We start from the raw sequence: 24,944 nt of genomic DNA, 5'->3' as shown, positions 1-24,944 counted from the left end.
TATGAAGTAATAGATCCGAGAGCTGTCTATACTGAGCAACAGTGTTTAACATATAAGGAGATAACCCAAATAGAATCTTCCAAACTTAAAATAAAGACACAGGACGAGTTATCACCCAACTATGATTGGTTCCAGTATAGGCAGATCAGAGATCTCTACAATTCGGATTGTGCAAGGGGAGGCATAAGAACAGAGAATTCGGAACTAGAGCAGACACTTTTAAAAGAGGATAAGAAGGAAATTTCCAAGGTATACCAAGTATTGTTGAAATGGTATACTGAAGATGAAATAGTTAAAGTACAAATGGTGAAGTGGGCCATAAATTTTAATAAAGAAATAACAATGGAGGCATGGGAACACTTGTGGAAAAACGCAATGAAGATTACAACGTGTACTAATATTAAAGAGAACATTTACAAAATGATCTATCGTTGGTACATGACACCAAAGAAGATTGCGCTAGGGAATCTGAATACTTCTAATAAATGCTGGAAATGTAAAAAACACGAGGGCTCTTTGTACCATATGTGGTGGACGTGTGAGGTAGCCAGGCAGTACTGGGGAGAAATAATAAAAGTAATAAGTGAGATTTTACAATTTCAAATTAATAAGAACCCAGAACTCCTGCTGTTGAACTTGGGAATGGAGAACATTCCAGCCCAATATAGGACATTGTTATTTTACATGACAGCAGCGGCCAGACTTTTGTATGCGCAAAAATGGAAAGTACAAGAAGTGCCAACTATTGAGGACTGGACTTACAAATTGCTGTATATGGCCGAAATGGACAAAATGACAAGAAAACTGAGAAATCTGGACTCAGGACAGTTTAACACAGACTGGGAGAAGCTGAAGCAATATGTGTTGAAGAAATGGGAGGTGGGAAGAGAACTGTGGCAGTTTGAGAACTACTGAAATATGATAAAATGTAGAGGGGGGTGACTTTACCGGAGGGTAGAAAGAGAAATGAAAATGTCTAAGCAGCTATTTTGTTAGAGTGTTATATATAGGAAAATATATAGAAAATGGATAGAAAATAATTAACTATAGGGACCGACTAATTAACATTGTTTCTGGTATAAACGTGTAACATGTTAAACTGAATGAGCCTACCTGAAGAAATATATGGATCAAATTGATTGATAACTTTTGAGGATAGCTATACAAAGCAATATACGGAATATAAGTTAAATTGGTTGACTTATATAAATGCATGGGTTATATGGTTTATATGGTATATGGCTTATAGAAATATTTGAAACCAGAAAACTATGAAATTATGTTAAAAAGGGACAAATTGTTTGTCTAATATGGAAGAAGGGACTCAAAGATAAGGTATAGAGTATTAAAAATAGTTAAAGAATTATTGCTTAGATCAAAGGGAAAGTATATGTTTGTTAGATAGATGAATTTAAAATGAGTAATAGAAAAGGGACAAAGGGTTGGAAAACTGTTGGAAGTCAAAAGAAAAGGGGGGAAAGGGAGGGGGTTAGAAATTGGGAAACGGGAATTGATTGTAATGTGAAATTATATTATTCTAATTCCAATAAAAATTTTATTAAAAAAAAAAGGAGTTTAAAGGGAAAAAATTATGGCTTGCACAGTTTGCTTACATGACCCTGGAGGTGGCCAGGGCCTCCGTGACGGGGCAACTGCTTGGCACGCCTCAGGGTCAGTCTGGGGTTGCCGGCTCCAGGATGGGAAACTGGAGGTGAAGCCTGGGAAGGGAGGGACCTCAGTGGGGCACAATGCCATGCTGTCATGCATGCCTGTCTGCTATACATGCCCTGGGTATGTTGTGTGTGGCCTATGAATCCTCTGGCACTAGGGAGAATTCTGAGTACCCTTCAATGCCTCTTGTCTGGACGTTCCGTGTGTTATTTCTGCTTTGAAGTTGAACACTCTCCCGGAGAAGCAGAAGACTTTCCCTTTTGAAGCGATCGGCCTTGAGACCGGCTGCACCTAACGCAAACGAGGCTTCTCCTGGGAGCGGGGATGATTTCATGCTTACCCTGTCGATGTAGCCTAAATTGTGATATTTTTTGTCTCTGGCGTTCATTTCAACGGACTTCTCACCTGGGGGTGGGACATTGCCCTATACCTAACCCTGCTTTCCCTCAACACGTCACTCCTGCCAATTCTACTGTCTGAGCACCTTGAACCTGACGGATCTCTAATAAAAATTACTTCAACCAAAGCACCTGTGTGATTGCTGTGGAGAACTTGGGGATTTACTTGTCAAGGACTGACACGTGCAGTCCATCTTCCCGAGCAGACATTTTCTCCAGGGCAACTGGAGATGAGTTATGATTCCAGGAGATCTCCAGGCCCTGCCTGGAGGTTGGTAAGCCTAGTTCAGCCCCTGACTTTTCCTGTTAAGCAATCTCCGGGAGCAGACTCTTCTCTGCTTGAGATCCTGGAGAGTTGCTCTAATGAGACACTCCTGAGCGAGACGAATCCGTGGTCTGACTCGGTATAGGGCAGCGCCACCATTTCACAACCTAAGGGCTTTGGAGCCTGGCCACTGATTCACTACGGCAGAGGCCCCCAACCTTTTGGACCCTGCAGGGACCTTTGGAATGTTAAGAGAAGGCAGCGACTGCCACCACAAAATGGCTGCCACAGGAGGCGGCAGAGCCAAACCTCAAATGGCTGCCACCAGACAGAGGCAGAAACAAACACAGTATCTCCCTCATCCCTTTGCAAAAGAAATGCAGAAGAAAAAGAAAATAAAATGAAGGAAAACCTGGGGGAAGGAAAGGAGAAAGAGAATGGGGAATAACAGGAAGAAAAGCTTGAAGGGGGAATGGAAACTCAAGCCTGGATGCTTACTAGGGTTACCAGCCTGCTCCCACCTTCCATCCTCCGCCCCCGCCACCACTCCTGCTGGAGCAGGGTGGGAAGTGTGGGGAACGGGCCCAGGAGCTCCGAAGCACACAGGAGCATGCTCCGGAGCTCTTCCTCGCTGCCTTGACATCATTCCTGGCACGACAAAGAAGGGAAGGCCCCCACTGCACACACACTCCACAACCCCCTTCCCCATCCCCCCGGGTTGGGCTCCAGGGGACCTGGTGAGTATTACTCCTGATCTTCTAGTGGCTGCTGCTGCTACTGCACCCACGGTAAACTGTTTCATTCGAACAAGGGCAGTCAGTAAAAAGTCCTGCCTTACAACGGGCCTGCCCAATTTTTGAAAGCTTTGTAGGTGCCAGGGGAGTATTGGTGGGTGCCCTGGCACCCAAGGGCACCACCCCGGGGAAACTCTACACTATGGGCTTCCCCTAGGAAGGAGCAGATAGGCCGTGCTTTACAGTGGGCTATTCAAACAATGTTCAGGCCCCAGCCTCACATACCTCCTTCCCATTACTGCTGAGGAAAGGCCCTGAGTGAAGTACGAGAGCTCAGGCAATAAATGTGGAACCTCCCACGTCATTTGATATATTTTCTCCGAGGCTGAGACAGCAAGTGACCCTCATCACCCCGCTATAAGGTCTAACAGAATGAAGTTGTTGCACGGGACAGCGACTTAGTTCAGACCTCACAAACAAACCACAGTTGGTTTGGAAGCGACACAAACCTGGTTCTTTGCCAGGCTTGGAGCATTACAACACACTGGATTCCATCTTCAGTCTCAGGACATCAGGCCAGGAGAGGAGAACAGGCACCTACAAGCCTGAAAGTTAAGGAAGTCTGCCTTCTGCAGGCCAGCTCCAGTTTGTCTGTAACGTCTGAACCAAGTCAACAGATCCTTCTGCAGCATGTTAAAAATGCTGACATTTAGGCCCCCTTGCCAAAAAGTTGACACTCAGAATGCCCTGGTTACCTTTAACAGACCTGCTTCCTGCAGCCATGGAATCCTTCTCGTACCCTTGGAATTATTGTCCCCACACTCTGGCTCAGGGGCCAAGGATGGGAGAAGAAGCATCTTCCAAGGAGCTCGCAGCAGAAACCAAAAAGGCTGGGCATCAATTAGTACCCAGGGATTTCCCAAGAGGCAACTTAGGCATGCTCAAGTGCAGGACCGTATGTGTAGTCCTCAGTTCACGTGCAGGCTGTTGCACTCGGCGCACATGAATGGCGCTCTCTCGGGAGCTCCCTTGACGCGACTGCCACTGCAAGTGATTCCAAGGGGCAAAGCGCCAATTCAGCTCTGTTTTCACTGCGAGAACAAGCACTGTAGGGCCCTCTGATTTGCCAATCTGCATTTCTTTACAGTGTGAGAAAGTGTCAAGATCTGCATTTCAATGAATGGAGTTGAGGAGGAACTGATATAAACTGTAGTGTGACTTGCAAGCGAGTGTATGGAAAGTGGGAGGGGGGAACACGAAAAATGGGGACCACTTGAGCATCCCTAGGGACTTCATAACGTGTGTTTCCACCCTTAGATTCCAAGCCTCTCCGGCAGAAACGAGGGCGACGTAAAACTTTTCCTCCTCCTGCTCCTCCTCCTCCTCCTCCCTTCCCCCCACACAAGAGAACAGGGGAAGATGCCTAGAGCTTGTGTATTTAAGATGTTTTCAAAGCCTCCCAAATCCACTTGCGCTCATACATTCCTCTCCCCGCCAAGGCCTAATACGGTAAAGTGCAATGGAGCTTGTTTGCTAGAGCTGGAGGGAAAGACGGTCAGAACTTGTAGAAAAACTGACTGGGAAAAGGGAACGGGAAAGCAAGGGGAAGTTTCTTCTCTCACACTGACGCGCAGCACTACCCGATCCTGTTGCTTCTCATCTTGCTGCTGATGGTGTTTAAGAACTTCTAGTCAGCACAGTTAGCCCCTTTCAAGCCCCGAGTGAGTGTTTGGCACGGCAATACGCTCAGTTCCACGCACCCCCCCCCACCATCTTGTTTGATCCTTTCCTCGCTTGCAATTGTTATGATATGCTCTTGCAGTGAGTAATTGCTCAAAAATTACTTTTACAGCTGCCTGATTTCTCTTTCTCCTCAGTCTATGCTAATAGCCTATACCCGGCATAAAACCGGGCTGCTGCCAGGGTGCAATCCACCATTATGTTTTTCAGCCTGACGGAGTTCCGTTGAAATGAACAGACGCTGGTGCAGGAGAACGGAGTGGTGCTCTAGCACAGTCCCCATTCAGTTCAATGGAGTTTGCAGAAGAGGACCTCGACGTGGCACCTGGCCAGTGTGCTTCCGGGCTTCTGTGTGAGTCTCGAGTTAAAAGCCGAAGGATCTTGAATGAATCGGGAGAAAAAAAAACCCGGGGAGATCTGGGTCACGGCCTGTCAGCTGGAAGACTGGTAGGGTTGCCAACTCCTGGCAGGGGAAATCCCTGGATGTTTGGGGGTGGAATCTGGGGAGACCACAACAGGGCAAAATGCCACAGAGTCTATGATCCGAAGCAGCCATTTTCTTCAAGGGAACAGAACTCTGTAGTCTGAAGATCAGTTGTAATCCGGGAAGATCTCTAGGACCCACTTGGAGGTTGGCAACCAGGCCGGTGTGTTACAGCCATTTGCTGGTAAGATATATGTTAGCAGATCAGCTCAGTTAGCACAGCTAGGTGTGGGACGGCCTGCTGCTGAGATGACAAACTCACAAGGAGCCTGTTTACTTAAGTAAAGAAAACAAGAGAGGAGACAGAGTCTGGTCTAGTCTATCTAAGCAAGGATGCTGGCGGATGCAGGAAGCAAGTCCTGTGTCCTCCATGGTTGCAAGATGGGAGAGAAAGCATGTGTGCGAGGAGTGCATGTGTGCGAGTGAGAAGGCAGAAGGAAGGAAGCTCCCGAGAGTGGCCATCTACAGATCAATCTACCCCAGCAGAGCAGGAGGGTGGGATGCACACACACACACCCCCGTCCTCTCCATCCCTCTGTCTCAGTCGTGCATCCCGCTCTGTATCCTGAGGCAAGGGGCAGGGCAAAGTCCTTCACTCCATACAGCAGAGGGGTCAGTGTTGGATTAGGCTCTGGGAGACTCACGTTCAAATCATCCTTCTGCCAGGAGGGTCTGCCTGGGAGACCCTGGGCCAGTCCCCCTTTCTCAGCCTCACCTGCTCACAGCATTGTTGAGAAGACGAAATGGGGGAGAGGAGCACCACAAGTATTACCCTGGGCTCCTTGGAGGAAAGGTGGGATAAAAATTCACTAGAAAGACAGACAGACAGACAACTAGCTAGAGAAATAATCCCTTGTCTTGGTAATGCATCTAGCCTTAAAAACCTCTATTAATGGAAGGCAGAAAGCAACCTCTGTTTGAAGAAAGCAAATAGCTCAGATCCCGTTCTTCTTGGTACTACAGAAGGGCTCAGGAGGCATTTCTTTGCCTCTGCAGGGAGCGCTCGTTCGGAAGCAATGCCCCCCCCCCCCCCGCGAGAGGAGGAAGCTCGAACATTTTAGGAGTTGTCCCAATGTTTGGTGACGGGCCCCAGCCGCAGCCCCTGGGTAGCCGTTTAGTAACGCCGCTCAAATTCCCAAAAGGCCTGCAGGTGCCCACAAGATGGGGACCCCCTACTCTAGGCAGATGGCTTTTGAAATCTGCCCCCAAAACCACTCACCTTGTTCCAGGTCAGGACTGGGGTTGGGACTCCGATGACCTCACAGCTCAGGTAAATCTGCGCCCCACTCACGTTCCAGATGTCTTTAGGAGGTGTCACAATGGACGGTCCTAGAAACATGGAAGAATCCCTTTGGGTGATCAGGCAACAAACATGACGTCCTTTTAGCAGCAGCAGAGTGGCCCAGAGCGCCTTCTCTCACAGGCGTCTGCTTCATGGGCTCTCCCGCCTTTTTAGGGATTTCTGCACTTTCCCCCCCGTTGGTTCTGGCCCCACACTGCTTTGATTTATCCCCTGATTTCTACATGCATTCCCCCCTGCTTTGTTTTTACTTTGGGCTTTTTTGGCCCTGCACCCCCATTTTCTTCCCGTTCTTTTGAGATCACTTTTACCCTGATCTTTTTTTGGAATCTGATTTTGCGTCTATTTTTTCCCCTTGTGCATGATGTTTATGCTGGTTTTGCTTGTCCCACCCCATCCACCCACCTCCAACCCACTTTTCAATGACTAAACCATCATCATCAAACCACTCCTCCCTCCACTTTATTTATTTTTTAAATTTATTTACATCATTTATATTCCACCTTTCTCACTGAGACTCAAGGTGGATTACACAGTATGAGGTTAATACAATCAGTATCAAGTAAGTACATTTCAATACAATACCATAAGGTAAACATAGACAAGTTTAAAGACATAGCATTAGCAAGGATCCCAGACAGAGTAGAGATACTGAAGCAAAACATAAATCATTTCTAGGACTAACATTAGACAACACGGAGCGCTGGTTGTACATAGGAGTACATATTTAAAGCAGCAGATAATATACGAGGCAAAAATGGTGATGAAGTCTATGATCCCCAACTTGTTAGTGAAGCACCTGAGACCCCCTCCCTACAATGCAGCCCCCTCCCATCTGAGCAAAAAGCCTTTTTGAAGAGTTCGGTTTTGCATCGTTCCCTCCCTCCCTCCTGATTTTGTTTTCTTTTTTAAAATAGTAATTTTTCATAGCATTATATTGACCTACCACTGGAACAATCCATGCAACAGATTCTCTGAATTCCCAGCTTTCATTTTTTAAAAACAGTAACTCTCTAGTCCATTCCATTATGGAGATATGCCCTTTCCCTTCTATCTCTGCAAGGGAAGGGGCTAGAATCTGACTTGTTAAAAGTGAAAGCTGGGAAGTCAGAGAATCTGTTGCACGGACTGTTGAAACTGGAGGTTGAACGATGCGATGTTCCTGCACTGCAAGTGTGGTCTCTTCAGGCTGCCCCTTGTTGACTGCTCAGAGTGATCCACCTGGTTTTGACCAGATCCTGGACCTTTTCCACTACGGCTCCCCCAGTTTGGAATGGGCCTGAAAATATGAGAGGAGCCCCCTCAATAGAATTGCCACCAATGTGGGAAAATAGTCCTGCCCCTTCAAAAGAGGTTTAATGAGATGTTATTTACTGGGTAATGTTACTTTACCACTGTGCCATGGAACGTTTCAACCACTCATTTTCGCACATTAAACTTCTGTTAAAGGGCAAGACATTTTTTCTCCAGGTTGTTGGCAACCTTGCTGGAGATTTTAAGATCTCTTAAGACGTTTTAATTGTATATACTCTCTTGGAAGTTACCCTGAGCCTGCTTGTGGGAAGGGCGGAGTGTAAGTCAAATAAAATAATAAATAAATAAAATACTCAGGCGGCATTGCAAAGCTTGCTTGTTTGCTGAGACTTTTGATGGAGTTCAAGCAGCAGGCATCTTGGGCGGGGGGGGGGGGGGCGGGGGCGGGGGGGGAGGTATTTGTGGCTTCATTTGATTTTAACTGTAATATTTTAATTATGATTTGTAAAAACTGCCTTGAGCCAACAGGAACAGCAGGATATAAATATATTTGAATAAATACATAAACAAATTATATATAATACAGTTAAACTGAAAATAACACCTGCCAAGTTTTTCTATGGTTGAAACTAAGGACCCATAAAACTAGATCCATGTGCTCAAGCTGGCTTTGAGTTTTCGGGTCTCAACAGCAGCGGCCCTCAACCTGTTTGAAAAACTAAGCAGACTTTCAGAGGTACCTCATCACATGGCCTGGAAGGCGTCTCCCACTCAAGAGGGAATGTAAAAAAAGAAATGACGCAAAGCAGTCCCAACGCCTTGAGTATACCCCAAGATAGGGTTGCCAGGTGCCCCCCCCCACCCCCGGCAACAAGCAGACTTAGCTGTGCTGATATGGCCAGTGAGCACCCAGAAGTGTCAGCACATTGCTGGGGAGCTCTGGTATTTTGCTAAAATGCTCTGGCTTTACCATAGAGTCCTTGCAGTGTGCTAGACTGCCCCTTGTCACTTCTGGTTTAAGCTGGAAGTCACACTGGCCGGCCAGTACAATGCCCGCACACCAGGCCTTCCCCCCAGGAGGGCATCCCTTCCCTAAGGGGGGGCTCTTTCAGTTCTAACTGTATCTGTCACAGTGACCCTGGGGCTCCCCCTCGTGAAATCAAAACCGCCCCCAACCTCTCCCTGTCCATACAGCAGCACTCTGCACACGCCCTGAAGACTTCTCTGAATTCCATACATACAGTGGGGCTCCTATCCACTTTTCTGCTCCAGCCTCTTGTACATCTTGAAAAATGGGCCCTCGGGGCCCCCTCTGGAATGGCATGTAACAAAGTGTGTGTGTGGGGGGGGGAGGAGCCTTAATCAAGAGGGAGGGGAGAAGCGGGCAGCCCCACACAGGTGGAAGCGTCGACCCTTGGGAACTTTGGATCCCAGCCAAGGAGTTGTATGAAGGGCAGCTGACACAATGTCTCTTACTTTGCAAAACCACAATGTTCTCTTTAAGGAATGACCAGGAATGTGCAAATTCTCAGAGTGTAAGTGTGTGTGTGTGAGAGAGAGAGAGAACACCTCCTGGAATGGAATGCAAAGTAATCTACAGTCAGGAAGAGGGAGGGGGGAGAGGGGGGCCCATTTTCTTCTGTCTCATTCCAGAATATGCACTTATTAGGCACACCAACAATATCCACCAACCACTCCTCTTTTCACATGGTGGTGTGTATTGAAAGAAAGCCAATCTTTAAAGGTAATTCCGTTACTGTGTGATTTTCCTGCTTTTCAGCCCTAGCAATTCATTCCAGGAAGTTCTGCAGTGCAACTGGGGTGGGGTGGGAGGGGATGGCGACATAGCTTCAGCTCTTCACCACAGAGACGTTTCTTGAATTAAAAAAAAAAAGTTCTTGAGTTGATTCCCAACTACTGCTTTTACTCAGCTCTGTTTCCCAGACTGCATCTCACTTGTCCTTCCTTCCAAGTGAAGTATTTTCGGCAGTAAAATTCAAGAAAAACGAATTGCCTTGATCCACAGAGAACCTTCACCTCAAGGGCAAGAGAGTCCTGGTGAGTCGACCGCCCACCCTCCGGTGAACGAAGGCAGTTGAGGGGCACCTTCTTAGAGCAACGGCTCAGCCACATGCTGGCCCTGTTCATATGTTACAGTGCTGTGCGCATGTGTACACCGGTATGTAAAAAGAGCCATTGCATGTTTTATTTTCTAAACGAAACTGGGGACTAATCGCCGGATAAACACGGGCTTTCCATGATGAATACTGCTGAACAGGCATTAAACATGAGAATTACTCAACAGGCATAAAAAGAAAAATCAAATAGACCATGTACATGGCTTGTGTGTGTGTTCACGGTAACTTGTGAACAGGGCTAGTGTGTGACAATATCCACACCTCTTGTTGTGCTCTGGTAAAAAAATCCATTGCGTGCCCCTCCCAAAGTGTCCACTTCGTCCAAGCAGTGGCCTGGGGTGAACGAGAAACAGCTGCTCCCTGTTGCAAGCACTGACTGAGATCCAAATCTGCCTCGGCACGAGCAACTGGAGCGCATGGGGGGCGGGGCGGGGTGGGGGCGGCGGTTTCCACCCATGCAGAAGAATTAATGAATGAGAGACATTTTCAAGCAGGGGAAATTTGGCTTTGATTTTCAACGCTCTGCCTGGGAAAGGGGGTCTCTCCACAACGTAGGCTACCGGGCTGCCGATAATATATTTCAAGCCTTAAGAAGCAGCATGTCCCTTAGAGCCAATGTGCTGCTCCCGAATTTCACGCAGCCTTCTGCGGCAGTCCCGATCTTGGGCTAGAATTTCAAGTGTCTTTCTTTGGGAAGCTCAAGCTGAATAGGCTGTGACCCTTTGTTCCATTACTTCAGCACTGGAAAGGAAGCGTGTCCCTGAGGGTGCGTAATTGCCATGGGAAGAGACGGACCTTCAGGCTCCAGCCAGCCACGGCTTCCCCTTCCCTTGAGAAAGCACCGCCAGCCCTGGGGCCTCTAGCAATCACCCGACTGCACAACGTGAAGCAAGTCGGGAATTTTCTGTCCCTTTTTAAAAGCCTCTGTTGTACATTCAGCCGCCTGGCATTGGCATGGGCTTGGTCAAACTGTCCTCACACCAGGAAGGGAATCTCATACTTGATCTGAAACACTGCCAGACCCTGCCAGCAGGGCTGGTCCAAGACAATTTCAGTGTGTTACGAAAATCTAAGCGCTAAGCTACAAGTGACATCCTACACAGGTTGGACACTTGTCAGCTTCCCTCAAGTTTTGATGGGAAATGTAGGCGTCCTGGTCTTGCAGCTGTAATGGGGAGCCAACCTGTAAAACCAGGATGTGCCTACATTTCCCATCAAAACTTGAGGGAAGCTGACAAGTGTCCAACCTGTGTCAGGCGTCACTTGTAGCGACATGACTCCTATTTATGTGCCTTACCAGATGCCACCTGTGCCTAAGCATCAAAGAAACTCCCCTCGTGGAGATCATCACAATGCAGCGGCAATTGGGAATTGTCTATTAAGAAACTATTGCACCAGATTGGCTTTGCTTTTTCATATTTTTTTCTGCAATTTGATGACCTGCCCCCCCCCCCTCACAAGATTCTAACAAATGCTGGGAAAGCACGTATGGAGACAGCCTGCTCTCCAACACTCTTCGGTAACGGTTAACTTAGATGCAACTTTTTGCACCTTCAGAAAGGCTTTCAGGATTGAGATATTCTTTTAAAAGCTTGCAAGACTACTAGACTCTGTTTCTTTGACAGGTCGGGGGAAACCTTTCCCAAGGCAGAAAGGAATGCTGATCCGATTGGACCCTCTGGGATATTCAGATCCCAAGAACCAGCATCTGGGAAATGGAGACATTCTCCGGATATAAATGATTCTGAGGTCTCTTTCTCCCTTGAGGTCGCGGAACCTTCTCTTCCCCCCTGTCAATAGCAGTCCAGCTGCTGATACAGAGATTCTGCACACAGTTTGAGATGGAAAATTTGCTGAAGAAGGACCAAGTGTAGCGTGAGGCCTTTTGCTTAGTAAGCCCACTGGAACTTCTGACCTGCAAATACATGCTGGATTAATTCTCCCTAAATTCCAGAGACGGGCATTGGTGTTACAAAGCAAACTTGTGCCTATTTTTAATTCCTGGTAAGTTGAGAAAAGGAAAAGAAACAATTCGTCTCAACACAGCAATGTGCTGAGGAGGGTCCCTGGCTCAGCGGCAGGGCATCTGCTTTGCACACAGAAGGCCGCAGGTTCAGTCTCCGGCATCTCCCGTTAGCGGGATCAGGTCAGGAAATGGGAAAGCCTCCGCCCGAGAGCTTGGAGAGCTGCTGCCCGTCTGAGTAGACAAGACGTAAGGCAGCTTCGTGGGTTCATTAAGCTTCAATGGGATGAAACAGAGAGTGCCAGTCACGTCCACAGGTGAGAAAAGCACCCGTATTGTCACCTACCAACATTTCTGTCTTGGTGCAATGATTAAAGGGGAGGGTTAGGAGCCTTCCCCTGCCGCCAGATGTTCAGAACAGCTGCTCACGTCGGGGGAAGGTGTTCCTCCTGCAGGAGGAAAGTATTTCAGCCAGTGCCCAAGTGGCGCTCCTCAGGAGCCCATATATCGAGCGGCCACTACTTCCTTGCACTGCACAGCCAATCCCACCCCTCGCCCCCTCATTCAAATTGCTGGCGATGTGGCAAAAGGAAGTCTCTTCTCCCCCATGTGGCACTTCCAGACCTGTTGGGTCCTGGGAAACTTACATTACACGTGGCTGAGCAAATCAGTTGCGTCATGGTCTAAGGACAGCGGGAACTCGTGATGATCCTGACCGTTAGCTATAGTCCAAGAGCCAAGCTCTCTGCAAGCTTGACACTGGCTTGCTGTTATCAGTTGCCAAGCATCTGCATGCTTGGGAAGTCAAGGACCCCTCAAAAACCCAGTCTCGCTCATAAAAATGGTATATTTGGCTTCTGAAAAGCAGATCGCTTACAAAAAGACGACAAGCTTCACAAATATTTGGAAAAAATCTGGAACCCTGCTTTAGCATGTTTTGACCACACCTGCTCGGCCGCCCTGATTCTCGTCCGATCTTTCTGGCTTTCCTTTTCCTCTCTAGGCACGCATCCCTTCCCTTCATATTTAAAAATCTGCATCAGTGTTGCCCTGTTATACAGAGAGGACTGAAGATGAATGGAACTCTGTAAACAGACATGGCATACGCTGAAAAGTGGGCTTCTTCATTTCAGAACGGAATACTATTATCAGAAGGTTACCGTTCTTGTTTTGTTTCATTCTTGCTTTTCTTTTGATAGAAAATAATCTAATTAGTGGAGAAGAAGGAAACTCAGCGTCCTGAATCCTGAGAAGTTCTTTCTTGCAATAAAATGTATTTAAAAAAAAATGTATTTTCCTCATATATGGAAAATATATGGATCTACTTTGAAGCAAGCGATGAGTTACCAACACAGATACTTCATCAAAATTATACAAACGTTGTTCCTTGGGGCTATTTTTCCATGTGTCAAAAAGCACTTTGGGTAGTTTTATGGGACAGGAAATGCCAATTATAGTTTGTGTCTATGAGACAATCCAAAAATCGACAGGATGTTCGTGGAGCCTTTGCATCCTGTTGCGTTGTGCTTAAAGGCCTGCTGTGAAAGGCAGCACTGTGCCGCAACGCAGACATCTCTGTTGTGGGACACAGGAAACAAAAACAGAGACGTTCTGGTCCCGGTGACGAGGGCTCTGTGAATCTGGCCGCCTATGCTTGTTTTCTCACACGGCCTTCACAAGCCAGGATCCATCTTGGAACTGGCTTCGTCCGTATTGGACAGCACTAGTGAAAGCAAGTCAAGGAACACCAAATTCCAGCTCTGCAGTCCTCACAGGAAGGAGAGGGATACTGTCAACTGTCCTACGAATACCTAGTGGGTTTATGTCCAACGTTTTCTATTGTCTGAGGTGAGATGTGCCTAACGACAAAAGATTAAGATCCATCCCATTTATATCCCACCCTCCCTCCAAGGCAGGGGTGTCCAACGTGGTGCCTGTGAGCGCCATAGTGCCCTTCCTTTCCCGACGCCTTTCCCGTGTGTTTTTAGAAAGTGGACGGGACCAGGTGTGGCTTTTGCCCAACAGAGCTTCTCATTCGCCACTGGAAATCTGATCAGCTGTGCAGCTTTAAAGAAATTGCTTTAGAGGAAGCTGCTAGAACACACTAAACCTCACTGTATGACTCAAGGTAAACTGTATTTGAAAGAATGTTCATTTTAAAAAGCATCCCAATAAGCAGGGCTTCTGCCTGAAATGTTGACAAGATACTATTAAGAGTTATGCATGGCCTCACTCGGTGAAATGTTGTGGTTGGCTCCACCTCCTGTGGCCGCCATTTTGTGGTTGGCCCACCACCCTCTGCCAGGATTCCAAAGGTGCCTGCAGTCTCAAAAAGTTTGGGGACTCCTGCTCTAAGGAGCTAGAGGTGGGATGCACGGATGGGGAGATTCCATTCATTTCTTGGAAAATAGATACCAAATTCATCATAGGAGGTAGAAATTATTTCTCACTCCAAAAGCAGACACAGAAAGTTTCCTATGTGAAACTGCTATTCATTTTTGTGTATTTATTTACTTATTTATACCCCGACTTTCTCCCCAACAGGGGGGACCTAAAGCGGCTCACTACGTTCTCCTCTCCTCCATTTTATCCTCAAACAACCCTGTGATGTAGGTTAGGCGGAGAGGGTGTGACTGGCCCAAGGTCACCCAGTGAGCTTTGTGAGGTCCCACCAAGTAACTCTCAAAGACTTCACTGCATGAGTCCAGGAACTGCATGAGTTAAAGGATTTTATTGATAAGCTACTCGTTCATACGCTATCACACTCCTTGGCAGGACTGGCCTTTCTCTACAAGCACAAAACGTATACAGGATTCCAAGCCCAGCCCCACCCCCCTTCAGGGAACAGATAGCAAAGCTGAATAGATGAACAGCAGAACCCAGCAGAGATGATGCGTACGTAACTTCAAGGCCTTCCCAGCGGAAAGGCAAACGGCAGACCGAGAAAGAGAGAACCGCAGGCGGTCCCATTCCAGGCAGCGCACAGCTTCTAGCATCAGAGTCACACAGAACCAAACGGGCCTTGCAAAACAGTACACAGAGGCCTTGCGGAGTACGACCGGAGACCCCCTGACAAGCTTCCACGGCCGAGTGGAGATTCAAACCCAGGCCTCTCAGGTCCTAGTCTAACGCTCTAACCACTACTCCACGCTGGCTCTGGGAAGGGACAGGGAAGACGCTGCAGCCTACAGGCCACAGGACAGAAACTCTCGCTGGATCCCGCTGCGTCTTAAAAACGTACAAAGATCACAGGGGCCATTCCCCACAGTTCCCTGCAGTGTCTGTGGGAACGCAAAAGTCCACTCATTTTCTTTAACCACTGGGATTTGTGCCAACCCAATGAGCAGACAATAACCACTGCATTCCTTCTTCTCAGATGACTCATTTCATTATATGAAGTTAGGCCCGGATGGTTAATTTTGCTATTAGAGCAAAAAGCAGATTCTTCAAATAAATTCTGAATTCTTACAACTGGGAACTAATAGCAAAAAGCAACACTGAGCACCAACTATTTACTTTGTATTGCCAGTTTGGTGTATTGGTTAAGAGGGCGGGACTCTAATCTGGAGAACTGGGTTCGATTCCCCACTCCTCCACTTGAAGCCAGCTGGGTGACCTTGGGTTAAGTCACAGCTCTCCCAGAGCTCTCTCAGCCCCACCCACCTCACAGGGTGTTTTGTTGTGGGGATAATAATGACATACTTTGTAAACCGCTCTGAGTGGGTGTTACGTCGTCCTGAAGGGTGGGACATAAATCGAATGTTGTTGTTGTTATTATTTTCATTTTTTAAAATATTAAGAAACATAATTTACGGTGATTTTGGCACCCTTTCCACAAACATTTATTAATGCCCTCACTTGCCCTTCCCTCAGAGATCGCCATCACATCAGATGATCCGATTGGACGGGATCACCCACATGACTAATCCAGGAAACGGAAGAAATACTGTGTGGGGGGGGGGGTAAAGAGTCAAGGGGAAACAATCGTGTCCAACAGTTCGTGAAATGGAGAACGCTTGCAGACTCTTTTGTTAGAAGAAATTTCTACTGTGCAGGGCTTTTTTTCTGGGAAAAGAGGTGGTGAATCTCTCTATTATCATGTGTGCATGCAAAGCGCATGCGTGCCACCAGAAACACACGGCGGCCTGGGAAAAGCTCCACCCGGGCAGATGGCCCACAGGTCTCTGGGCACTGGGGGTGGGACCACCAGTCATGTGATCTTTATTCAGAGGTGCCGGATCTCAGATCCTGGGAGATCCCGCTGAAAAAAAGCCCTGCTAGTGTGCCAATTTTTAAATGCAAATCTAAACTGGTGAAAAGCTAATGAAGCTCAAATGATATCCTATTCAAATTAAAAGGATATGCCTGCATCCCAAAATGTGATTCTGCAACCAGACACATCCCAGTGAAAACAGTGCCTCATCAAGGAAACAAAAAAGACCCAACTCGAAGTCATCAGCAGGGGTAGAAGACAATCGCGCCAGGCTTTCTTGGAGATTCTCTCCCTCCAAGAGCTCTGCGGCTGATTCTCAGGGGGAGTAGTAACAAAAAACCTGGCAAATTATCTGAAGACAGAGAACATTCCCAGCAAAAACAGGCTTATTTTGCTTACTTATTCTACAGCAGATCCATGGGAACTTTCCATAATTTTTGTTCCAGACTCACACCCACCTATTGCAAGAGCATGCCGCTATCATGTGAGCCACGGACAACACAAGCACCCAGATTAACGTGCAGGGCCCTATTATTGTTAAATTGCACTGTGGAACATGGCAGGTTGTATAACACAACACTCACTTGTAGCGCGCTGTTGGAGGGAAGGGCCAGCAAGAGCATGCTATGTGTTTGTGTGCGTGCATGCTCTTTATTCATAACAAAAACTGCCTTTGTGAAAACAAGATCGGCTAGGTTGCTGAACTGAGACAGAATTTCTTTTTTTCTTACTTCCTTTAAAAAAAAAGCCTTTTAAATGCTTTCCTTTTAAAATGCCAAGTCATTAATCAGAAGGAAAACACAACAAAGATTAAATGAGGAAAAGAATGGGCAATGCAATCTTAGCTCCGAATTCATCTGGAAAGTGGGTCTAATTCCAAAATCCTGATTCAGCAAAGGTCAGGCACATACTTTCCCGAAAACATGTGAAACTAACTCACATTTAAAAGGGCTTACTGGGACTGAAACCCCTGGTGACAAGGAGTTAATAGCATTACAGAGCAGGGAGTGGGGGAGGCCTTTAAAAAGGTTACAGCTCGCCACTTCTCCATCTGGCTCCGTATACGATTCTAGCGGTCTGCAAAGCCTTTTAAGTATCATCAATATCTGCGGTTGGATCTGCAAATAAGGAACTAGGAAATGCGGCTAAAGCCCTGGGAACCAACAGTAGCCTCATTTGGCAAGGAGCTTTTCATCTGTGAAGGGAGCAAGTATGAAAATAGGGAAAAGGGTGGTACAAAGTGAGGAAGCCCCCCCCCCCCCCCGTTTTCCAGTTCAGCGTAAGAAAGGGGTCAACAACCTCCCCAATACACAGTGCTGCTCTGTTCAGGACTAGATGAAAACATTCCTGCTTGCTTAGCCCTCGAACTCAGAACTACAGAACAATTGTGCCAATCCCCGATTGCAGAAATTCAGGGTTGGGTCTGCTGGAAGCTGCTCATTTAGGCCCAGAATTCAGCAGTCCTATTGCATTTGGGGGGGGGGGTTCCCCATTTATTTCCCCCCTACAATTTCTTACAGCCGCCAACGTTGCTTTAATGGGACCTCGCTTTTCTTCCTCAGGATACCGGATTCTTTGTGGATCAATTTAAAAAGCCATGCTTACAGGCAGGGCTTTTTTTCAGGGGGAACGGGGGGGGGGGAATGGAGTTCCGGAACTGCTTGAAAATGGTCACATGGCTGGTGGCCCCGCCCCCTGATCTCCAGACAGAGGGGAGTTGAGATTGGGGCATGGAGGGCAATCTAAACTCCCCTCTGTCTGGAGATCAGGGGGCGGGGCCACTAGCCATGTGACCATTTTCTCCGACGGCAACCCACTGAGTTCCACCACCTCTTTCCCCAGAAAAAAAGCCCTGGTCACAGGTATTTGGAGCAACTAAGTGAGAGGCCCATGGTCCAGAGTTCTTTGTCACGTAACCTGTTCCGTAGCAGCCCAGCAACGGGACAGATGCTGGAAAGACAGATGCTGGAAAGAGACGGATGGTAGTAAAATTGAAATACTCTCCCTTCCAATCCATGGGCCTGTTTTCTCTTCAGAAAAGGAAATCGTTCTGACCTTTTGTATAAATATTTAAAACACAAGTGGCTTCCGTATGAACACTGAAAGCTCATTTTCTCAGCCATGTCCTCAGTTTTCAAGTAGCCTTTGAACTTTTTCTGACATTCAAAAGGGTCCCGTGCAGTCAGGTTTACTCTTGCCTGGAATTACAGCATTCCCAGTCCCAGCAGGAAATCCCGTACTGGGCCAAGGGGTTCAAGGGCACCAAGAGAAGGGGCTCTCTTCTCGGACTGCGCCAACATCCTCCGTGGCCCATCAGGGACCTTTAGTCCAAAACCTTAAAGCCTCTCTCAAGTCTGTGCAGTCCTCCCCCGCTTCCTTTGATGTCTTTGTTCCTTAGCCATGGATGCATAAGCATTACAAAATAATTAGGAAACCTTTGATTTGATTCTGTTACACTTTGGAAGGCTTAAACTTCGTTTTCAAGAATTATGAATGCTCTGCGTGACAAAGATGCTGGCAGCCTCAGATTCCTATCTAGATGTATTAACTGCACACTGACTCGCATTTTATAAAGCCAAGAGGAACATTTCCCCCAAATGCAACTGGCAGAAATATTCTGCAATACTGTGGACACCTCAAGCCAGGCGCCACCTTCCTCCCCTCAGAGGCAGAGTCCTCATGCCAAATGCACACTCCAAGACGCTCCGCTGAACTTGGTAGGAATGCACAGGCTTCCTCCTGCCCTCCTACCAGCAGCTGGCCGGGGCACAGTCAGCAGGTGCCCCTGCAGCGCCAGGCCCTCCCTGCCCCGCTGGCTCTGCACGGCCTTCCTCGGAGCCCTCCAGGTCACAGGCGGGCGGGGCAGACACGGCCTCTGCACGGGGGGGGGGGGCGGGGGGGCGCAGTGATCATCACACTGGGAAGAAGTCGGGGCCGGCCTGTTCCTGCCCGCTTTCCACCACGACACACCCAGTCAGTGCATGGACGGGTCATGTACAGAGGGCTAGACGGAAGGAGCCCTAACGGGGAGCCGTGGTAAACTCACTTGTTTACTAAAATATTTATGTTCCGCCTTTCCGTTGTGGCTCAGGGAAGATTATGATTCCAGATTTTTAAAAACCTACTAAGAACAATAAAACCCCAAACAACCCCCTCCCCCCTCAATGCTGGCAACCGACACCCCATTGAAAGCCCTGATGAATAAAATGGCCTTGCAGAGCTTCCGAAAGATTTCTGAAGGTGGGATCCTTCCCACCCCCTCAGAGAGCCTGTTCCCGTCAGCGAGAGCCACAGCGGTGAAGGCAGGAGCGCCCGTTGATGCCGGGCAGGCGGCCTTAAATGGGATAACCACCAGGGCAGGGCAAGCCAAGGCCGCGTCGCTTCATTCTCAGACCGCTGATTTCAATGACTCCGTTATGTCTTCAGTGCTCTTCTTTCCTCCCCTCCCTTCAAGGAGCTCCGGGCAGCATCCGCGGTCCTTTCTTTACGGTTTCATCTTTGGAACGACTGGCCCAGGGTCACGCAGCGAACCTCCATGGCAGAGTGGAGATCTGAACCCGTGCCACCCAGATCTAAGTCTAGCGCCCCGACCCCTATACCACACTGGCCCTGCAGCAGAACTGTATTGTGTGTGCATGCAGGGGGAGGAACAGTTGAGAAGCCCCTTACTCCTTGTTTCCACCTGCCCCATTAACCCTTGGAGAAGATTTTTAAATTTTATGTTTATGAATATTTATAAAATAAATATAAACCATTTATACCCCATTTATCCTCCCCACAAGGGACTCCCTTCTCCATTTCATCTCAGCTAACTATAAAAACACTGCTACGACCATTCAGATCTGAGGGTGACCTTAATACCTCCTCTTTCCCCTTCACTACCCTTAGTGACACCTCCTTGATTGCGCAAGGGGTGCTGCCTGGACGAAAAACCAAATCTGAGAGTTCTTCAAAATACTGCATTTCAGATGGAAAACCACAAGGGTGCAAAAAGTTAACAGCTTGCATATGAAAAAAAACATCACAAAAACAGAGAAAAACAATCTGTGACACTGAGAGATCTCTGTCTTTCGGTGCTACACCTCTGAAGATGCCAGCCACAGCTGCTGGTGAAACATCAGGAACTACAATGCCAACACCACGGCAATACAGCCCGGAAAACCCACAACAACCATCGTTCTCCGGCCGTGAAAGCCTTCGACAATACAGAGGAAAACTTGCATAAAAATCAAGTCACGGCAAAGACACGGAGGTGGCCCCAAAAGGGCAGATCTTTGCGGACTGGATTAACTCGGTGTAGGATTGCTCAGTAAAAATCCCAAATATTTAAAATGGGATGAAGCCAGCCTCCTGAATGAACTGGTTTGCTTTTTTAAAAAAGGCTCTGCAGCCTGTCCTGGAACTGCAAGGCAGGGAGGCAGACTTCAGGGCTGACATGACGATACATGCAGAGAGATAAACATGCAGCGGTGATAGGGCAATACGTGCCTCAGAGCAAGGGAAATAATGCGAGTTAAGTCCAGGCCATGCATTCCTGCGAGAGCGTTTGGAGACTTTTCTCTTCTACAAATTTAGCAATTCTGAACCCCTGCCTGGTACAAAGAGCGCTCTGCTCCTTGCTTTCTGCCGCAAGTGCCAAGTCATGGGAAGAGTATCAGCTGTTTCGACACTTTAAAAATAGGGCAGCAGGACAGAATTCAAAAGCAGCAAAGGGAAATACGAGTTGAGGCTGCTGGTCTAATCCATTTTCTATAACCTTGGAAGTTAGTTGCCCACCCCTGCTCTCAGGGTCACCACCACCACCACCATCGTTATTCAGAAGTAGCTCTCAGTAAAGAAAAGGCCAGTGGCCCCCGTGTCTATCAATAGTCAGTAGTCACAGCAGCAACTAAATTAAACCTCCATGTTCAGAGGCAGTATATATCTTTGCATCCCAGGTATAAGGGGGGGGGATCTCTGGCAGGAAGGGTTGCTCTTAAGTCCCACTCCTCTCCCTTTACCTGACTGCCACACCCCTCCACCTGTGCTCACGCGCTTCTTTAAAGAAGCGGATATGAAGTCGTATTAGATCAGACGCATCGCATCCATGGACCTTTCCGTCAATGAGGGGCTGTTTGTCCTCATCACGCATTTCCAGTTCTGGCACTGACCTTCCCTCCAGAGCGGAGGGTGGCGAGACATCCAGCACTGCCCCTTGGCAGCACTCTGAGAAGACAGTCCGGTATTTTAACTTTGAAAACTGTTGGCACTTTCTATCCGGTATCACCTGTTTATTGTCACCAATGCTCTGAATTCGAACAAGGAGGCAGCAAACCAAACTGTCTTAAACCTGGATCAGCACCAATCACACAGAAGTAGAGTAGGAGGCCCATTTTAACAGGGAAAAAGATAGGAAAATGAGCAGCTCCCCCGCCCACAGCCCCCTCCACCAGCGCCCTTTTTCTCAGCTTCTTTGGCTATTAAAAAGCAGCCCCTCTTCCTCTTCTCCAGTAACTCGATGGGGTTTACTTTGCATACACGCTTAGGATTGCGGCGGAAGGCAGTCCTGAGCTTCTTGGAGGAAAGTTGGCTCACAACGCAGGATTTTGGGATTTGGGGGTATTTTAAAATTCCGACGCCTGCTTGGGGGCAGCTCACGAAGTAAAAACAAACACAATGAAATCATTTCGAAAAACCCATAAAATTACTGCTATTAATCAAGCCATAAAAACACGCAGCAGCCTAACGCGATCTTCATGAAACAACTTAAAAGACCATTAAAAGAGCTCTAAAATCATTTAAAATTTAAATGATTAAAAACATTCAAATAAAAACCCCAGGCCAAGGGAAACGCTTCTGCCGGGGTCGTAAGGGGCAGGAAGGGAGACCGACGCCGGGCGAGCCCCCCGCCCCGCCCCGCCCCGCCCCGCTTCACCCTGGCCGGGCAGAGGCGCGTCAGCGGCGGGTCCCTCAACGCCCCCCAGCCCCCGACCCCGGGCAGCGGGCCTGAGCCGACCCTGCCGGGCGCTGCCCCCGGAGGTCTCTGCCCGGCGCCCGGCGGGCGGCGCTCGGGCCGGGCTGTGAAGCGGAGGGGCAGGGCGCGGCCTCGGGCCCCCGCCCGCCCAGGCCCGGCTCTTCTGGCCGCCCGCGCGTCCCGGTCCTCTTCAGCGGAGGCGTCCCGCATGGCCCCCCTCGGCTGGCCCCCGGGCGCCGCGCCGCCTACCTTGCTCGCAGGGCCCCTTGCTGCGCTGCTGGACGGCGCGCTGGCCGCGGCTCTGGGCGCGCAGGCTGGCGGCGCGCAGCTGGCAGGCGCTGGGGTAGGTGAGGCCGTCGCTGCCGCACACCGGGTAGCGGCTCTTGCAGGCGCAGGCGCCCGCCTGGCCCTGGCCCTGGCCCGGGCCCGCCCGCCGCCGCCGGCACTCCAGCCCGGCCGCGCAGCGCCCCCAGCCGCCGCCCGCGCCGCCGCCGCCGCACGCCTCGCCCTCGCCCCGCGCGCACTGCGCGCAGCACCCGCAGCCGTCGCGCACCTGCCCCAGCGCGCAGCCCCGGGCCGGCAGCGGCGGGCAGCGGGCGGGCGCGCAGGGCGGGCAGCCGGCCGAGGCCTCCGGCGGGGCCGGCGAGGCCCAGCACGACGCCAAGAGCGAGCCCAGGACGAGCAGCTGCAACACGGCCATGGCGCGGGAGGCTGCGGCGGGAGGGACGAGGCCGAGCGCCCGGCCGCCAAACCCCACCCCGGCCCGGCCCAGCCCGCGCCCCTTGGCCCGCCCGCCCGCCGCCGCCGCCTTCCGGGCAGCCGCGCCCCAAGGGACAGCGGGCGGCCGCGCGGGCGTGGGGCGGGCGCCCCGACGGGCAGCAACTTCGCCCGGCCACCGATGGGACTCGCAGTCGCTATCCGCGCGGGCTTGTGCAAGGGACCGAGAGCGAGGCCCCCCCCCCCGCCACTCAGCATCTGCTCTCGCCGCCCTAAGCCGTGGGAAGGGCCCGTGAGCACGCGCAGAGGGCCTTGCCTCCCCCGGGCAGTTCAGAGGCTGTGGCTTGACGGCGCGGCGCCTTCCGAGGGTCCCCAAAGCGCCTCGCCGGCCCGGCGTCAGTGTCCCGCCCGAGGGGCCAGGCCGGCTCCTATGGGCTGTGAGACCCGCTTCTTGGGGCTCGGCTTGTGGCTTCCGCCAGCTGAGTGAGCCGGTGGAGAAACGGGGCTGCGGGCGCGTCCGAGCGGCTTCCACACGCCCTGAGCGCGGCTCGCTTTCGGAGGCGGCTCGGCTCGGCCTCGCGTGCTGGAGTCGCCCGCCAACTCCTGCGGCGCAGCAGCGCCCCCGCCTGGCCGATGTTCTGCCCTGCCGAGGACAGCCCGCCTGTTCACACGGCGAGCCGGGAAGCGCCCCGAGAGGTTAGCGGGGTTTCTCCTGCGAGGGGACGGAGAAGATAGAAGTCGAAGGGTGTCGTTGTGTTGTTATAATGGCAGAAACCCCGCCCCGCACAAAACCGCTTCTCCGGCAGGGCTGGGATGAGGAAAGAGGAGTGTGATGATGGGATGTGGGCGGAAAAGTGACGCCTGGGCATCAAGCACACTCAGATTCGAGCTAATCTCACCCAGGTAGATCCCCATGTTCTTTTCGGCAGCAGGCATAAAAGCGTCCTGGAGGTGGCGTTTTCTGTCAAGAAAAGGGCAAGGGAGGAAAAAGTGAATGTTTTCCTTTCTCGCCACTGTGTTGGTCTCCTTGATAAAGCCGTTTTCAAGGCTATAGTGGCAAAAGGGAAAAAAGAGTAATTTATTATAGGCAAAGATAAAGGTGTAAGCACCGAGTCATTACTGACCCATGGGGGGGACGTCACATTACCACGTTTTCTTGGCAGACTTTTTGTTACGGGGTGGTTTGCCGTTGCCTTCCCCATCCATCTACACTTTACCCCCAGGAAACTGGGTACTCGTTTTACCGACCTCGGCAGGATGGAAAGCTGAGTCAACCTTGAGCCGGCTACCTGAACTCGGCTCCCGCCAGGATCGAACTCGGGTCGTGAGCAGAGCTTGGGCTGCAGTACTGCCGCTTACCACTCCTTCTGTCTTTATGATAGAAAGCTTAACATATGGTTGAGTCCTAAGGGTTTGTCAAGCCAGTTCTTTGCTGTGGTGAAGAGCTGCAGCCATCCTGGCTGATTCTGGGCTGCGATCCCCCGTCCTTACCTGAGTGCAGGCCCACCGGGAGTCTCAGTTTTTATTCCTCCTTTAGCAGGTAACAGCAGTCAAACACACCCATCTCAATGAAAGCAGCCTCACAGCCCACGTAATCCCGGCCCCTGGCTGCCAGCCCAAAGGGAAACATTTTCCAGCTCTTCTGGAAAGTATGGATTACATTTTCTGAGCTGGATTTTATCAGACCTTTGACTGAGTTATGACCAAACCCAACTCCCCTTTTCTCTGATTAACAAACCGATGGTGTTGTAACCAAGCCTTCCTGGCCTACTTGTCGTATGCCCAATTTCTTGAATGCACAATAGATTCTTTTTAAAAGTCTTTATCGTTTGGAAGGTCATCAAGATAAAAGCAATTTTCATCCATCTTGCTTTGTGCCTTGAGAACTTTAAAAACAACAACTGGACTGGAGCCTTTTGTAAAGAATTAGTGTGCTTGTGTAGTCCGACATGAAGGGTGCTGGAGTGAACCGTTTGTATTGTTGCTGCCGAGAAAATAATGCTTTCCTTGAAACCCCGCCTGGATTCTACTCACCGGAATCCTGCCCAGTCAATGCACATCGGCCTCCCTCACTGCCGTGTTCCCTAGAATGGGGCCCCAATCCTGCAGCACTC

The 24,944-nt window shown here is 49.7% G+C and overlaps 1 protein-coding gene across 1 annotated transcript in view; it reads right to left on the bottom strand.

Annotated features, from left to right (window-relative positions):
- The window catches only part of IGFBP7 (insulin like growth factor binding protein 7), a 38,133-nt gene extending 15,284 nt beyond the window's left edge, over positions 1-22,849 (bottom strand). The window contains exons 1-2 of the mRNA XM_054987344.1: positions 22,363-22,849; positions 6,512-6,621 (exon numbers count right to left, since the gene is read on the bottom strand). Coding sequence (XP_054843319.1) covers positions 6,512-6,621; positions 22,363-22,813 — 561 coding nt within the window. The 5' untranslated portion in view covers positions 22,814-22,849. The remainder of the gene's footprint in view (positions 1-6,511; positions 6,622-22,362) is intronic.
- Positions 22,850-24,944: the final 2,095 nt, after the last annotated feature.

The sequence above is a fragment of the Eublepharis macularius genome, chromosome 8, assembly GCF_028583425.1.
Source record: "Eublepharis macularius isolate TG4126 chromosome 8, MPM_Emac_v1.0, whole genome shotgun sequence".
Taxonomy (NCBI): domain Eukaryota; kingdom Metazoa; phylum Chordata; class Lepidosauria; order Squamata; family Eublepharidae; genus Eublepharis; species Eublepharis macularius.
This window is presented reverse-complemented; position numbering and strand designations above follow the sequence as displayed.